The following is an 18,419-nucleotide window of genomic DNA, read 5'->3' as shown; positions in this document are numbered from 1 at the left end:
CACTGAGATAGCAAATAGGAAGACAGGTTTGGGGGAAGGTAATAGTTTGCCTATAGATTTGTTGAATTTGGGGTGCCTGGGGAAAATTGGAGAGGGAAGATCTCTGAAGCAGTTTGGATATGTTGGGTAAGGCTTAGGAAGGAGAAAAGGGCTGTAAATACATATTTGATAGTCATTAGTACACATGATTTGAGTTGAAGCTGTAGGAGCGGGTAAGACAGATGAGGGAGGGAATAGATTGCATACTATGAGAAAAGAGACCTAGGAGAGACTTTTGAGGAACATCTTTATTTTTTTACAGTGGTAGAAGAAGAGCATCCCGCAAAGAAGAAGAAAGACATGGAGAAGGAAAAAAAAATTAATAGGGAGTAAGAAACCCAGGAGAGTGTAACAATACAGAAACAGAGGGAAGAGGATATTTTCAAAAAGAGGGGGGTGTGTTTAGCCATCTCCAATGGCTTTTACTTTCATCAGACAGAATCTTAATTTTTCTCTCAAGTTCCATGTAGTATTTGTTTTAATAAGTATAGCATTTAGATTTGTATTTTTAAGTTGTAACAAGATAATAATTCTGTGTAGTGATTGTCCTCAGCTTTTCATGTTACAATAATTCTGGTTTATATTTATAGACTAAATAAAGGAGGTTAATATTGGTAGGTAGGAAGATAAGTAAAATTATGTTAGTAACTAACTTTGTTTCCCAAGGATATAATTATCTAGTAATATCTATCTTTAAGTCTATGTCTCTAACAATGACTTTAGATTATAGCTACAAAATGTGATAGAATTAACAACAAAAAAATCCCAAAACATTGGGTACTTCTTGACGTCAAGAATTTAAGTGGTAAGTAAATGTACAGTAGCTTTATTTATTTATTTATTATTATTATTTTTTTTTTTGAGATGGAATCTCACTCTGTCACCTAGGCTGCTGGAGTGCAGTGGCGCAATCTGGGCTCACTGCAACCTCTGCCTCTTGATTTCAAGTGATTCTTCTGCGTCAGCCTCCCGAGTAGCTAGGACTACAGGCGCCACCATGCCTGGCTAATTTTTTTTGGTGTTTTTAGTAGAGACTGGGTTTCGCCATGTTGGCCAGGTTGTCTTGAACTCCTGACCTCAAGTGATCTGCCCACCTCAGCCTCCCAAAGTGCTGGGATTACAGGTGTGAGCCACCACGCCCCGCCACTGTATGGTAGCTTTGAAAACTCCTGGGAGATTGCATGGTTAATTGTGAGGGCATATGTATGGTTTGAAGAAACCCTTATTTTCTGTTTTTAGGAGGAATGAACCGTAGCACTCTTTAATGATCGGTTAACCAAGCAAATCACAGCACTTCTTTTAAAACTTCATTTGTTCTATAAAGTAACAGCTATCTCTGAAGTACACTGGATTTTTTTTCTTTTTTTTATTTCAATTTTCTATAGATATGAGGTCTCACTATGTTGCCTAGGCTGGTCTCGAACTCCTGGGCTCTTGCGATCCATGTCAGCCTCCCAAAGTGCTGGAATTACAGGTGTTAGCCATTGCACTCAGCCTACACTGGATTTCATATGATTTACAATGCCTAAAGATTCAGGTTTTAGGAGTGCTGAATAACAAAGTTATTTAGAACGTAGGCAGAATAAGAAAGGAATAGCCAAGACTCTAGAACTAAAAATCAATGAGTGGCTTATGAATTTCAAAAATATTTTAATTACCCATTAAACATTAAAATGCTATTTTGAGGCAGGTGCTGGGCTAGGTAATGGAGTTACAGAGGAGAACAAGACACATTTTTACCCTCATGGAATTTATTTATTTATTTTATTTAAGATGGAGGAGTCTCGCTCTGTTGCCCAGGCTGGAGTGCAGTGGTGCCATCTCAGCTCACTGCAACCTCTGCCTCCCAGGTTCAAACGATTCTCCTGCCTTAGCCTCCCGAGTAGCTGGGACTGCAGGCTCCTGCCACCACGCCTGGTTAATTTCTGTATTTTTAGTAGAGAAGGGGTTTCACCATGTTGGCCAGGCTGGTCTCGAACTCTTGACCTCAATTGATCCACCCACCTCAGCCTCCCAAAGTGCTGGAATTACAGACGTGAGCCACTGTGCCTGGCCAGCCCTCATGGAATTTAAGTTGCAAACAAAAAAATACAAAAAAAAAATCATTGCAGAGTGTGGCAACGACAGGAATTATTTGAAATGGGTGAAGAGGAGAGGCTTCTTCGAGTGGATGACATTTAATCAGAAAGCAGAAGGATAAGAGGAGGCCGGGCATGGCGGCTCACACCTGTAATCCCAGCACTTTGGGAGGCTGAGGCCATTGGATCACTTTAGCTCAGGAGTTCGAGACTAGCCTGGGCAAAGTGGCAAAACCCCATCTCTACAAAAAGTACAAAAATTAGCCGGGCATGGTAGCATGAGCCTGGTTTCCCAGCTACTTGGAAGGCTGAGGTAAGAGAATGGCTTGAGCCCAAGAAGGGGAAGTTGCAGTGAGCTGAGATTGTGCCACTGCACTCCATCCTGGACAAAAGCCAGACCTTGTCTCAAAAAAAAGGATAAGAGGAGGTATTTGTGAAAGAGTTACAGTTAACAGCAAGTTGAAAGTCCTTTGGTTAGGAGTTTGTTTTACATTGAGCAAAGACTAGTGCATAGTGAGGCAGAGGGTGAGTGGCATCAGATGAAGGTGAGCAAGTGGATAAAATGCCAGATCACAATTTAGTCGTAAATGATATGACACTGAGATTTTATTGGAAGTGTAACAAGAAGCCATTTAATGAGTTTAAGTGTGGAAGTGCTCTATGGCTTCTGTAAGGAGAATGGACTGGCAGGCTGCAGGAATGTGTAAATAGACTAGTTGGGCTATTCTAGTTAGGTGAAAGATAATGGGGCATTAATATTTTGAGATTAGATAAAAGAGAATGAGTTTGTACCTTACTGTTACTAATACCTTGATGTATGTTTCCATAAAAAGGTCATTAATATACACGCACTGAAGACTTTTTAAGGGTATGGCATTTCAGTACTTACAGTTTTATATGTACTTTTAAAATGATAATGAAATTAACTATGTTAAAGCAGAATGATTTGTGTGAACATGTTGAAATGTAATAGAGGAATTTCTATTTTAGAAAGTTATTTATTCAATGGAAATAAAAAAGGATGACTTTCCCTAAGGAAGGAAAATGAGACATTTAGAGCCACTCAAGTTGGCTTGAGACAATTGAAATTTGTGATGTTAGAAAAATTTGTCATTGTTTTATAAAATAGTTTTACACAGAAATTATTCACTTTAGAGATGGCTATTAAGAATTGACTTGAAAAGTAAGATAAGGCTTCAAAATCTGGTCAGATTAATTTAAATAATATAATAGACTTTTGTTCTTTTTTCCACCTTTTCTCTCACAAGCCTGCAGTCATCTTAGGGCTCAACTGAGGAAGGATCCATTTGCAAGCTCACTCATGTGGTTGTCAGCAGACCTTAGAACACCTGCTTCCAAGTTAACTCACATGTCTATTGTCAGGCCTCAGGCATCTGGCTGTTGGCCAGAGACATCAGTTTACTGCTATGTGGGCTTCTCTTTTCTGTAGGCTCAGAACATAACAGCTTGTTTGCCCCAGAGCAAGATATCTGGACAGTGAGAGAAAGGCCCACCTTGGACTCCCAGAGTGCTGGGATTACAGGCTTGAGCCACCGTGCCCGGCCTCTTAATGACATCTTTTATATTAGCTTATACCATTAGGATAAAATATTTGCATTATTGTTCCTTGATCTGTTTTGTCACTATAAACATATAAGACCTTTGTGCTATGTACTTACTCCAGTGACTAGGAGTCTAGTAAACTAGAAAAGTTACCTAGATGACTCTTTTCTGATATGTATTCCAATTAGAAATGGAGGTCTGTGTAGTACCCCTGTTTGAATGGGTCATTTAAAAGTGAATGGATTTATTACTGTTATACTTAACTCAAATTTATAGAAAACTGCATGCATTTACCCAAGGCAATTTGTATCTTAAATTTAAGTAAGAGTCTGTCACAGATCTTGACAGTCTTGACAGGTATGTTGTCAACCTAACAAATACAAATATGACCTCATAACAGGATTGAAATATAAGATTTTCATTAGAATTACATTTTGAATTTGTGTAGAATGATTTTACAGACCATTTTATCCCATTTATTTTTTGTTTGTTTTGTTTTCTTTCATTTATTCAGTGGTGAGTTAGTTACCAGACTATTCTTAAAGGAAAAACTATACACTTTCTTTGTTTCCATAGAATGAAGAATCATGAAATCATAAGTTTCTTGAAGGAAGGAGGTGATTATTTAGAAGCATGATGGTAAAGGGTATTAAAATATATCTGTATCTAGTACCTGCCAATGTAGTTACTAGTGTTAGAAGTCATCACTGCTGTGGCACATTAAAATGAATATGATGAATATATATTGATTAATATGTATTCAGTTAAAGGTAATATAATATCTTCATATGAGCTTGAAGATAAATTTCTTTTGGAGAGATTTTTTTCTTTCGATTAGAAATAGTTTTTATTTCAGTGACGGCCATTTTTAGGCAATTATTTTAAAAGTTTAAAATTTGCTATATTTCTTTTGTACAAGTATTTAAATTATAATTAGCATTATTAATATTTTTCAATGACTGGCATACTTTTATTTGTTTGTGGTTGGTGTGTCAGTAGGTGACAAATGGTTAAAGACTTTTTTTTTTTTTTTTTGAGACGAAATCTTGCTGTGTCTCCCAGGCACGATCTTGGCTCACTGCAACCTCTGCCTTCTGGGTTCAAGCTATTCTCCTGCCTCAGCCTCCTGAGTAGCTGGGATTATAGGCACCTGCCACTACGCCCGGCTAATTTTTGTATTTTTAGTAGAGACGGGGTTTCACCATGTTAGTGAGGCTGGTCTAGAATTCCTAACCTTGGGTGATCCGCCCGCCTCAGACTCCCAAAGTGCTGGAATCACAGGCGCGAGCCACCGTGCCTGGCTGACTTTTTTTTTTTTTTTGACAGAGTCTCCCTTTGTTGCCCAGGCTGGAGTACAATGGCATGACTTGGCTCATTGCAACCTCCACCTCCCGAGTTCAAGCAATTCTGCCTCAGCTTCCCTAGTAGCTGGGATTACAGGCGCATGCCACCACAGCTGGCTACTTTTTGTATTTTTAGTAGAGATGGGGTTTTACCATGTTGGTCAGGCTGGTCTCGAACTCCCAATCTCAGGTGATCCACCTGTCTTGGCCTCTAAAAGTGTTGGGATTACAGGCGTGAGCCACCGTGCCCGGATGACTTTTTTTTTTTTTTTTTTGGAGACTGAGTCTCGCTCTGTTATCCAGGCTGGAGTGCAGTGGCACAATCTCCGCTCACTGCAACCTCTGCTTCCCGGGTTCAAGCAGTTCTCGTGCCTCAGCCACCCGAGTAGCTGGGATTACAGTCACGCACCACCATGTCCATCTAATTTTTGTATTTTCAGTAGAGACGAGGTTTTGCCATATTAGCCAGGTTGGTCTCGAACTCCTGATCTCAGGTGATCTGCTTGCCTCAGCCTCCCAAAGTGCTGGGATTACAGGCATGAGCCACCACGTCTGGCCTGGTTAAAGACTTGAGTGATAAAGTGAGAATTGTATTGAGGCATTTTATCTGAATTCTAACATATTATTAGTCCACCATGGTGGCTTCTGTACCAAAATCTAGTGAATGTTAATGGCAATGACTAGTTAAGAAATGATAGATTTTGATCAACTAATTATTCTTGTACTAATATAAAATATAATGATACTGTTTCAGCAAAATGAAATAGCCTGGTGGCTGATATTTTTGTAAATTAAAATATAGCAGCCATTATAGTAGAAATTTTAAAATGAAACCATTGTAATGATTTTCTTTTCCTTATGTTTCTGATAATGTCAGAAGTTTCCACTGACATTATATTTAGCAAATTGTTTCCGTATTTACTTTGATACGTGTATATATAGTTATCTAGTGAATTTATGCTTTCTTCTGTAGTTCTACGTGTAATAATAATCTCAAATAAAATGAAATAATCTTCTTATTCTGATAGAGAAGAAAAAGCTGGATCACTTACCAGTAACTGGAGTTCTCCTATTGGGTAATCTCCACAGATCCACATTGTTTGAAGTTATTGTGAGTGCCTCGAGGACCAAGGAACCGTTGAAATTTCCAATTTCAGGAAGGTAAGCAAGTGCACTGAAGCATGTCTCTAGCATCTCCCAAATCCCCTCCCCCAAACTTTCTTACATATACGTCTGTACTGCATGCCCCCTCAGTTCCAGTGGATGCCCATCAGGAAGATTCTCATGCTGAACAGAAGGGCAAGAGAGGTGGATCTGTGAGGGAAAAGACCCAATAGGATAACTCAAGTTACTGGTAAGTAATCTAGTTTTCACAAACTTGAGATTTTTTTTTTCCCCCAAATTTTGTCCCTTGAGAAGGAATTTGTTTAATTGAAAAGAAAGGAACTTGGGATAGCTTCTTTTTGTACGTTTGATATGGATTATGGAAATTATTGTATGGGCAATAAATACTGAGCTATTAATGGGTGTATGAGTAAAAAGTATGACATTAATTTTAAAGTATGTTATTTGCATAATAGCTGCTTCTAAAAAATTATACATTTAGTTGGCCGGGGTTGCTGACTCACGCTTGTAATCCCAGTACTTTTGGAGGCCAAGGCAAGTGGATCACCTGAGGTCGGGAGTTCGAAAACAGCCTGACCAACATGGAGAAACCCGGTCTCTACGAAAAATAGAAAATTAGCCGGGCATGCCTGTAATCCCAGCTACTCGGGAGGCTGAGGCAGGAGAATCGCTTGAACCCTGGAGGCAGAGGTTGCGGTGAGCTGAGATTGTGCCATTGCACTCCAACCTGGGCAACAAGAGCGAAACTCTGTCTCAAAAAAAAAAAAAAAAAAAAATTACGCATTTACTGGCTTCTGGTAAATGGTGTAGTTGTTCTAAAGCAATATAGGGAAGCCAAATGTTGAATTCTTGTATACATTTCTTTATGATGTTGCTTTTTTGAAGTAAATACTTATATTGTAAAATTTATGCAGATGTCATATTTGGTGAATTTCTTTTGGCACAGTAGTACTGACCAGCAAGGATAGTTTTATATTAATCGACTAGCACTTTTTTTTTTTTTTTTTTTGGAGACAAAGTCTGGCTCTATCACCTAGGCTAGAGTGCAGTGGTGTGATCTTGGCCTACTGCAACTTCTGCCTCCTGGGCACAAGCCATCCTCCCATTGTAGCTGGGACTACAGTTGCGTACCACCATGCTCGACTAATTTTTTTATTTTTTATAGAGATGGGGTTTTGCCATGTTGCCCAGGCTGGTCTTGAACTCATGAGCTCAAATCATCTGCCCACCTTGGCCTCCCTAAGTGTTGGGATTACAGGTGTGAGCCACCACTCCTGGCCTGACTAGCACTTTTTTTTTTTTACTAGGCACTTCTTAATGACAGTTTTCAGTGTATCTTGAACTTCACTGAAAGTATATTTGAAAAATAATATAGGATATGTTGCAAGTATATTTACCACTTCCTTATTTGTAATGAAAAGACTTGATATGAATTGTGACAGAATTGGTTCAGTTTGAGCTGCCTGATTTCCTCAGGTACCAAATAACTTATTGAATTGATATTTGTAAATGTTACTATATAATTAATTTCTTGCTTCTCATTTCTCTCCCACTCATTTTGCGTTATTACTCGGTTACCATTTCTAAAAAGGCATTTTAAATATAAAGAGCTTGTAGTGGTGCCCTGCTTATAGCTGTTTTACAAAACTTTCATCCGTTTGCTGGATACTTGAGGCCTCCTGCTATCCAATTCCATTCTGTTTATCTAGCCTTAATTTCTTCAGTTTGAAACTTTTGTTTGTTCTTACCTGGATAGTTATATTTACGCTTGGTTTGTGGTTTCTCACTTTCTTCAGATAGCCTTTTTCCATTCTGATTTCTGTACTTTAAAGTTGAGGCAAGTCTTACCCCTTTTATCAGTCCTTTTGTGCTAGTATCTTTGTTATCTCCAATTCTTCAGTAGAAAAGTGGGATGTCTGTAAGATTGTATTAATTCATGGAATTTACTTGATACAGTACCTTAGCAGCACCCAGTTAATACCCTTATTGGCTAGTATTTGGCTATAGATTGATCTTAAACATTTTTGTGGTCATGGTTAGCTGAATGATACAGTTTAGCCCTTAAATATTAGCTTTAGGTTGTATTGCTATTTTTAAATTTTAATTTAATTTAATTTAATTTAATTTTTATTTTTTAAAATAAAGTGAGAGAGAGTCTCACTCGGTCGTCCAGGCTAGAGTGCGGTGGCGTGATCTCCGTTCACTGCAACCTCCGCCTCCCAGGTTCAAGCAATTCCCTTGCCTCAGCCTCCCAAATAGCTGGGATTACAAGCATCTGCCACCAGGCCTGGCTAACTTTTTTGTATATTTAGTAGAGACAGGATTTCACCATGTTGGCCAGGTTTTGAACTTCTGACCTCAAGTGATCTGCCCGCCTTGGCCTCCCAAAGTGTTAGGATTACAGGCATGAGCCACGGCGCCTGGCCATATTGCTATTTTTTAAAAATATACAGCTCTTTTTAAAAAATTTATTATTTTATTTTTTACACAGGGAGGTTGTGTAATAAAGATATGCAACTCTTAAACTGGGTTTTTAAGGTTCTTTGAGAGCAAGCATAGGATTTTATGGTTTATCTTACCTGGTTCCTAACATCAGTGACTGAGATTAAATCATCTCCACTGAAATATTAGCTTTTCATATAGATTTATGAATAAACTTACCAGTTTTTTGTTTGTTTGTCTTTTTGAGACAGAGTCTTGCTCTGTCACCCAGGCTGGAGTGCAGTGGCGCGATCTCGGCTCACTGCAAGCTCTGCCTCCTGAGTTCACGCCATTCTCCTGCCTCAGCCTCCTGAGTATCTGGGACTACAGGCGCCCGCCACTACACCCGGCTAATTTTTGTATTTTTAGTAGAGATGGGGTTTCACCGTGTTAGCCAGGATGGTCTTGATCTCCTGACCTTGTGATCCGCCCGCCTCGGCCGCCCAAAGTGCTGGGATTACAGGCATGAGCCACCGTGCCTGGCCTACACTTACCAGTTTTTTAATGTATAAAGCAGGTTCATTTGGCTCATCAATCTTATTTGCACTGTATTTTTTTCTTAAAAACAATTTTTCCCTTTAAAAGCTGGTATAGTGAAATTCTAATTATTTAGTATAATATTAATAATTTATCTTGTGGCATATAAAAAGAGTATATAGTTTTGAGAGTATAGAGTAGCTTCACTTAAAGATTTAGTGTTAGAAGACAAAGTGGAAATACAGTATCCTTGATTTTTGCAGTTTGAATATCTTAGAAGATTATTGCTTTCTTTTCAGAAATGAAGGAAGGAAATGCTCTTTGACAGATTGTCTCTTCTAAATAATCATCAGAAAGCAGTTTGTCCAATCATTAGACAAGCCAAGATAAAGAACATTTAGTCAGATGACTTAAATACTAGTTTTGAATCTACTGCTGCATGTCTTTTTACGATTCTGTTCAATCTCATAGTTTCTTTGGTGTGAGTGATATGGTCGTTATATTGAGAGTGCTTTTATTCTTTGGAGAAATATGTTGAAATATTCCAAGTGAAGTATCATGTTGGGCTCAGGAGTGGGTTCAGAAAAAAAAGTGTGTGGATATTTGGGTGTGGTGTGTGCATGTATATGGAGAGAGAGAGAAAAAAGGTAAAGCAAAAGTTGTAAATGTTAACAATTTTGAATCTGGGTAGAAGGTATATGGGTCATTGTACTTTCAACTTTTCTATGGCTTTGAAATTTTAAAAAAAAGATGGGGAGAAAGTGTTTTAAAAAGAACTTTATTGTGCTTCAGTTTCTCTAATTCTAAAATGGGAATAATAGAACTTTTTCATGCCTTCAAGCAGGTAGGCACAGTGTGATAACATTTGGCAGAATAGCAGCCAAGAGAATTCCTAAAAAGTGATTTTTTTTTGTGATTAAAGAAGTGATTTATAATGGAGAACTTTTCAAAGAACAGTTTGTCTAAGGTGATTTAGCTTAAAATTTCAGTTACTTTTTTTTTTTTTTTAAATACGGAGTCTGACTCTGTCGCCCAGGCTGGAGTGCAGTGGCGCTATCTCGGCTCACTTCAACCTCCACCCCCCGGGTTCAAGCGATTCTCCAGCCTCAGCCTCGCGAGTAGCTAGGTCTACAGGTGTGCGCCACCGCGTCCAGTTAATTTTTGTATTTTTAGTAGAAATGGGGTTTCGCCATGTTGGCCAAGCTGGTCTCGAACTCCTGACCTCAGGTGATCTGCCCGCCTCAGCCTCCCAAAGTGCTGGGATTACAGGCGTGAACCACTGTGCCCGGCCAGACATCAGTTACTTTTTTTTTTTTAACTAAGAGCATATTGCGTTATAATTGAACAAAAGCAGTTACTTCAGAAACAATATTTATGTAAAATAACCAATTAAAATCTTGAAAAATATAGCTTGTAATAAAATAACTCAATAAATGGGTAAAATAGAAGATTTGACACAGCTAAAGAGAAAAGTTACTAATTTGAAGAAAGAAATGAGTACTCCTCCGGACAAGCACAGAGCAATGCGGAAAAATGAAGAGGTGAAAAATATGGAAGAAAAGATGACACTTAGAGGATAGATTGAGCAGTTCCAATATAGGTCTAATTGGAGTTTTAGAAGAGAGCATACACAGAAGAGTGGAGAAGCAATATTAAAGGAAAAATGATTAAGAATTTTCAAGAATTAAAAAACAAAATGGAAATTACAAAATAATTAGAACTAAATCACAACAAAAGTGTTGTATCAAAATTTGAGGGATGCACAAAAAATGGTACTTGGGGATAAATTTATAATCTTTAATGAATGCATTAGATTGAAAGATTGAAAATAAATGAGCCAGCTCTTCAATTTAAAAAACTAAAAGTAGAGCCAAAGGAAGAAGAGGAAATAATAAAAATGAAAACAGAATTTGGTGAACTAGAAAATAATCAGCAATGACCAGGCACGGTGGCTGACGTCTGTAATCCCAGCACTTTGGGAGGCTGAGGTGGGTGGATCACGAGGTCAGGAGTTCAAGACCAGCCTGGCCAAGATGGTGAAACCCTGTCTCTACTAAAAATACAAAAATTAGCCAGCCGTGGTGGCAGGCGCCTGTAATCTCAGCTACTCGGAAGGCTGAGGCAGAGAATTGCTTGAACCCAGGAGGTGGAGGTTGCAGTGAGCTGAGATCATGCCACTGCACTCCAGCCTGGGTGACAGAGCGAGACTCCGTCTCAAAAAAAAAAAAAGAAAATAAGCAGCAGCAAGAAAAACAATGTCATGATCAGTCAAAGCTGGTTATTTGCAGTTGATTCTGGAAATACCCAAGAAAAATAGATGAGACTGATAGTCAAATTTAAAAAAGAGTAAGTACAGCTATAATGGTGATTTTTAAAATTATAAGAAATTGCTAATAATTTATATGTATATAAATTTTAAAAATGAGTTTTATTTTCTAGTAAAATTTTTTTTTCAAATTTGTCTATACAAGTAAAAGAAACCAAAAACCATTAAAGAAATTGAAGCTGTAATAAATTTCTCCAAGAGGAATAATAGGTGGTTTTTTTTTTAATAACAACTTTATTGAGATATTCACATACCATATTATTTACCTGGTTAAAATGTACAATTCAGTAGGTTTTAGTATTTTTACAGAGTTTTGCCAAGAATTACTATAGTCATTTTTAGAACATTTTCATCTCTCCTAACTCTCTATCCTTAGGCATCTACTAATCTTCCTCTTATTTCTGTAGATTGGCTTGTTCTGGACAGTTCATAAAATGGAATTACACAACATGTGTTTTGGGAGGGATTGATTTCTTTCACTTAGCATGTTTTTAAGGTTTATCCACATTGTAGCATATGTCAGTACACTTCATTCTTTTTTATAGCCAAATAATAATACGTCATTGTATGTGGATATACCACATTTTGTTTATTCATTTATCAGTTAATGGATGTTTGTATTGTTTTGCACTTTTTGGTTATTATGAATAGTCTTCTGTGAACTGTTATAGTCCTGTGTTGTTTCCAGGACTTCCCTCAGATGCTAAAGTCTCTGACATAAAAATGCCACAGTATTTGCATATAACCTATGCACATTCTCCCATATGCATTACATGCTCTCTAGATTACTTGTAATATCTAATATAACCCAAGTGCTATGTAAATAGTTGTTATACTGTATTGCTTAGAGAATAATGACAAGGGAAAAAAGTCTGTACGTAGTAGAGGCACAGCTTGTCCCCCCAAATATTTTCAATCTGCAATTGGTTGAATCTATGGATGCAGAACCCATGGATATGGAGCGCTGACTGTATATACCTAGGAGTGAAATTGCTGGGTCATGTGATACTTCGTGTTTAAACTTTTGGGGAACTGCAAGACTGTTTTCCAAAGTGGCTGCATCATTTTATTTTCCCACCAGCAGTGTAAAGGTTCACACTTTTCTGTAATGTCACCAATGCTTTTCATTATCTGTCTTTTTAGTTATTGCCTTTCTAGTGTGTGTGAAGTGGTATCAGAAGGAATAGGTTTTTTTTTGTTTGGTTGTTTTTTTATAGAGATGGGTTCTTGCCGTGCTGTTGAGGCTGTAGTGCAGTGCAGTGGCTATTCACAGGCATGATCATAGTGTACTGCAGCTTCAAACTGGCCTCAAGCAATCTCTCGCCTCAGCATCTCAAGTATGAAGGAATAGTTTTAATGGTGATATTTGTCATTATAATTTTAGGTATGCTTTTGCGGAACAGCTAATCCCAATCTTATGCAAATTGACTCAGAGAACAGAAAAAGAGGGAAAGTTACCCTACCTGTTTATCAGGCAAGTTTAGCATTTAAATCTAGAATGGAAAGACTATACAAGGGAAAATATATTACATTCAGTCTTACTTATGAACACAGACATAAAAATTTTAATTGGGATAGGAGTTTAGGACCGTTCAACATTTGAAAATTGTATCAATTTATAAGAAAATTTAGGAAAAAATCTAGATAAATTTAGTAAAACTATATGTGAAAACTCAATACCCATTAAAGTTTTAAAAAACCACTCTTACACTATGAACAGAAATGAACTTTTTTTTCTTAAAGTAAAGGCTACCTTTCAAATAGAAAGCATCATGCTTAATAGTGAAACTTTGGAAACATTCTCATTAAAGCTAAGTGTAAGACAGATATATCTCTATCAATATGCAAAAAAGAAAGAAAATCCAAAAGGATTGGAAAGGAAGAGAAATGAGATGAGATGCTCCCTAGAAATATTAAAAGAAATGAAAGTACTGTTTTATTAATAAAATAATTCAACGTTGCTGGATACAAGGTCAGCATTCAAACTAGCAATAGCCAATTAGAAAATAAAAAGTATCTCCTTTATATGAAATTCTGTAAAGTACCCAACATTTTATTGAAGGACATAAAATTAGACATGAATAAAAGGCAGGATATACTATATTTTTGGGTGGGAAGTTAAAATTTATTTAGTAATAAATATTACTGAAAAGTTACTTTGTGAATTTTATGTAGTTTCAGACAGAAATTCCAGTAGGATTTTTTTGTGTGGAAAATGACCTTCCTGTGCAAAATTAAAGGTTCAAGAATAACCAAGATAGTTTTGGAAGAAGAAAAAGAATGAGGAGGAGCTTATTCTGTTGGATGTCAAGATGAATTTAAAAATTATGGTATTTAGCCCCGGGCGTGGTGGCTCATGCCTGTAATCTCAGCACTTTGAGAAGCGGAGGCGGGTGAATCACCTGAGGTCAGGAGTTCAAGACCAGCTTGGCCAACATGGTAAAACCCCATCTCTACTAAAAATAAAAATTAGCTGGGTGTGGTGGCATGTGCCTGTAATCCCAGCTACTTGGGAGGCTGAGGTGGGAAAATCGCTTGAACCTGGGAGGTGGAGGTTGCAGTGAGCTGAGATCATGCCATTGCACTCCAACCTAGGAGACAAGAACGACACTCCGTCTCAAAAAATAGAAATAAAAGTTATGCTATTTAGATTGAAATACTACATACAATGACAAAGAACAAACTGCTATGCATAACATGGGATGAATCTCTCCCAGATTTAATGTTGAATGAAATTAGTGAGACACAAGGATTACATATTGTATGATTTCACTTATAGGGAGCTCAAAAACAAGTAGAAATAATCTATAGTGATAGAGATGAGAATTGTGGTCATCTTGGAAGCATGGTACTGATTGGTAAGGATCATGAGGGAGCCTCGTGGAGCATGAGGAATGTTAATAGTTTGGCTTGAGCTGGATCACACACAGGAGTATATGTATTTAAAGGTCAAGCTGTACATTCAGTATTTGTATGCTTTATGTAAGTACCTCTGTTAAAAAAATTATGGCGCTTGAAGTATAGTATTAGTACAGGAAAAGACAAACTAATAGAAGAGAGAGTTCAGAAATGGATTCATACATATTTGGAACATTGGTGAAGGCTAGAAATGGCATTCCTTGGCAGTAGGGAGAGAAGAAGTAGACTGTCAAATTGCTTTTCTAGATGGGGGGGGAAACTAGATCTCTGCTTCAAGCAATACGTGAAAATAAATTCCAGTTGAATTAAATAATACACGTGAAAAACTATTTTTTAAAAAGAGGATAATATAGATGAGTATGCAGCTTTAGGATATGGAAGATCTTTAACAAGTCAGGAAAAGAAGAATGAACCATCAAGGTTAAAGACATCAAGGGTAAATGATTTTGTTGCCTCAGAAAGAAAAACTTGAGTTTAATAAAAGACATCAGGCTGGGTGTAGTAACTCATAACCTGTAATCCCAGCAATCTGGGGAGACCAAGGTAGGTGGTTCACTTGAGGTCAGGAGTGCAAGACCAGCCTGATCAACATGGTGAAACCCTGTCTGTACGAAAAATACAAAAATTAGCCAGGCGTGTTGGCATGTGCCTGTAGTCCCAGCTACTCAGAAACCTGAGGCACTAGAATTGCTTGAGTCCAGGAGGCGGAGGTTGCAGTGAGCCAAGATTGTGCCACTGCCCTCCAGCCCGGGCTCAACAACAACAACAACAAAAAAGACATTATAAACCAAACTAAAAGATAGGCGACATACCTAGGAGGAGACACACACAATGTCTTTAATATTCGGTGGATTTGTGTCCAGACTATATAAAGATTAAAAGAATAAGATGATACCCATAAAATGAACAATGGATATAAAGGCAATTAGCAGCAGAGGAAATGGAATTGGAATGGCTAATGAACTGAAAAGATGCTTAGTCTCATTTGTAGGGAAGTGCAGTTGAAAACGTATGAGCTATCAATTTTCACCCATTAGATTGCAAAGCTTAGGATGGGATGTTACTCATACAGTTGAAAATGTGCATACTCTATTATCTAGCAGTTGATTACTATTCAAGGTATTTAGTCTAGAGAAACTTGAACAGTTGCCCAAGGAGGAATGTACATGGATATTCATTTGGAAAAAATAATCTAAATGCCTGTCAGTAGGAAGGCATGGATAAATAAGATATAGAATAGTTATACAATGGAGAATTACCTAGATCTGTATTTAGGCTCTTATCATTAATTAGTATTTATTTCAACTTAAGAAACACCTTGTACTTTCTGTTTCCAGGTTCTGTATTGTTTTAAGCCCTTTATGAATCTTAACTGTTGTAATCCTCATGAAAAGTCAGAAAGAGGTACTATCATTATCTTCATTTTGCGTATGGGAATACTGAAATATAGAGGGGTAAATAACCTACTCACTCTCATAGCTAGTAAATAGCAGAGCCAAGATTTGAAGTTAGGATTTGAACCTAAGTTGTCTGGCTTCAGAGTCCACTATACCATGCTACCTTTTGATGTGTATGAATATGGAGATACCTCATACATGTAAGGAAAAGTTCATTTCAGAATGATGTGTACAATGTGATCTCATTTACCCACACTTATGATAGTGGTTGCCTCTGGATGTCATTGCAAGGTGAGGGAGATACACTGATGGTGGTGAAAGGAAACTAGCTTTATGGAACTGCACGCTTTTTCTTAAAGGAGATGTATATTACTGTTTAGCTTTTAAAATACTTATATGGAATATAGGTATGTGCTTATTTTTGCAAAAAGAAGCACTGGAAAGGTTGACCTTTGTTGTTTTAATCTTCATTTATTCTTGATACTGGTTTATAGTAGAAAAAGAGATTAGCTTGGTTCCGATGTAGTGGAGCAGCAGATAAGCACTAGGTGCTAGGGATAGGAAGGTGAATAGTTTTCAGCCTCTCTCTTTAAGGAGTTCAGCTTTACAGAGAAAGAGATAAGGAAAATAATTTTGATTCAGTTCATACATGCCAATCTGTTTTCTTCCTTGTTTCTTTATCCTTGTCACTTTCCCTCCAAATACAAATAGGAGAAGGAGGAAATGTGTTGATTTGGAGCACGGGAAGCAGGCAGTGAAATACTGATGAAGATCCCACTTCTATTCTTTTATGAAACTACTGGAGTGTAAACTCTGTAATGGTCAGATATTGTAGCTTCACCATTTTATCTCCAAAATTTAGTATAATGCCTTTTGCTTAGTAAACTCCTAGAGATGTTTGAATGGATAACTGATGCACTTTCAGATGTCACTCTCAAATTAAAGCATCTTAACCCCAAAGTTCTCCTTAAACTATTTGAGATGTCTTCCATTGATTCCATTGGTTGTCAGGCACTAAGGTAATTTGACTGAGAACACTATATAACCTTGAATTGTTATGTGCCAAAGAACTCTGACTTGAGTAATGTTTTAATCTGTAGGAAATGTTGGGTCCCAAAAATCTATTTTATTTTTAACTGTGCTGAGTCTAATACTTTTTTTTTTTAAAGCTAATAGTCTTTTAATATTAGAATAGTACAGTTGGTTTTCTCAGTATTACTGTATTCTGTCTTTGGTTAGCGCTGGCTTGTGAAACTGTTATGTTCTGTATTTTGAAATTCTTAATTCCCTAAAATCACATTTTCTTCAAGTTTCCTGATAGGATCATAGACTGTTTCTGGATGGTATTAGTGTTTATAATATGAGAATTCCAGTGCCTTTTGAAATCTGTTACGGTATTGCATAAAAAGTAATGGTACTATTTCATTTCATCCTAGTGAGAAAGGTGTGTGGATTTTTTGGTGGTAAATTGGAGTCCGTGTATGTGTGATCCTCCCAACAGAGTGAATTTAAATATCTAAAGATTACTGAGAAAGGATAAAGTTGAATAAATCATAATGAACAATGTTTATGTTACTTTTTAAAGTTTTAACACTTGTAATTGAGTAAATCCTGAAACAAAGTATATTATTATGTTTGATGGATTTAAACTATTGGTCAAATCCTGTTCCATGTGTACATAGTGTTTCTTTCTTACTCTGTAACCCTTTTGCCAGAGATAACAGGAAGAGAGCCTGGTTACCATTTGGTGGAACAATCCTGCTGGCTCAAGCCTCTGCCTAGAAATTTGGGTCATTCTCTTTTTTGGACAGTCTGGTAAGCTGTCACTGTTTTTCACCTTAAAATCATCTTGTTGAAGATGTACCCAAGAGGAAATTAATACTAAAGGAACAAACAATATTAAATTCAACGAAAATGTTAAAATAGTCATATGAAATTAAACACGGCTAGTTTAGAATTGCACTGTAAAGTCTTTTTTTCATATGAAGTATTCAAAGTCAGGGTATATTTTACATTTACTGCACATCTTAACTTGAACTAGCCACATTTTAAGTGCTCGGTACCCACATGTAGTTCCTGTATTGAACAGCACAGACTTAGAGCATTTGAGAAAACTTTGATGTTACATAATTCTGCTGTTACTCCTCAATAAAGGTGCCTCAGCTGTCTTTTCTTCATTTATTGCTTCACCTGTTCGTGGGCGCTTATCTTAACTATTAATCAATTGTAGTCTGAAACCCCGCTATCCATTTCTGAATTTTACAGAGCATTCAGGGCTTTCCATAAGTGTTCCCTGATACCTAGATCTACTTAATTTCTTTAGATAAAATGTGATGTTTCATTCTGATAGACTTTTGTTTTGAAACAGGTTCTCACTCTGTTGCCCAGGCTGGAGTGCAGTGGTGCAATCTCAGCTCACTGCAATCTGCGCTTCTTGGGCTCAAGCAATTCTTGCACGTCAGCCTCCCAAGTAGCTGGGATTACAGGCGTGAGCCATCAACACTTGGCTAATTTTTGTATTTTTTTGTAGAGACAGAGTTTCACCATGTTGCTCAGTCTGGTCTCAAACTCCTGAGCTCAAAGTGATCCACCTGCCTCAGCCTTCCAAAGTGCTGGGATTATAGGCATGAGCCACTGTGCCTGGCTTCATTCTGATAAGTTTTTAATCAGA

At 37.3% G+C, this 18,419-nt stretch overlaps 1 protein-coding gene across 10 annotated transcripts in view; it reads left to right on the top strand.

Moving 5' to 3' along the window:
• YAF2 (YY1 associated factor 2) overlaps positions 1-18,419 on the top strand; it is a 76,797-nt gene that overhangs the window by 19,059 nt on the left and 39,319 nt on the right. For 2 of the 10 annotated variants that reach the window (XM_063712120.1, XM_054527144.2), the window contains 2 exons: positions 4,257-4,297; positions 6,052-6,184. The exons of 2 other annotated variants lie outside the window; for them this stretch is intronic. In XM_063712120.1, the coding sequence (XP_063568190.1) occupies positions 4,257-4,297; positions 6,052-6,184 (174 nt within the window). Of the gene's footprint in view, positions 1-4,256; positions 4,298-6,051; positions 6,185-17,463; positions 17,564-18,419 lie in introns of those variants that run through there. 6 more of the 10 variants (XR_010135752.1, XM_002823107.6, XR_010135753.1 and 3 more) reach the window with 5 other exon arrangements.

This window comes from Pongo abelii, chromosome 10 (genome assembly GCF_028885655.2).
Source record: "Pongo abelii isolate AG06213 chromosome 10, NHGRI_mPonAbe1-v2.0_pri, whole genome shotgun sequence".
Lineage (NCBI taxonomy): Eukaryota > Metazoa > Chordata > Mammalia > Primates > Hominidae > Pongo > Pongo abelii.
The sequence above is the reverse complement of the archived record's forward strand: the minus strand, read 5'-3'. Positions and strand labels throughout refer to the sequence as shown.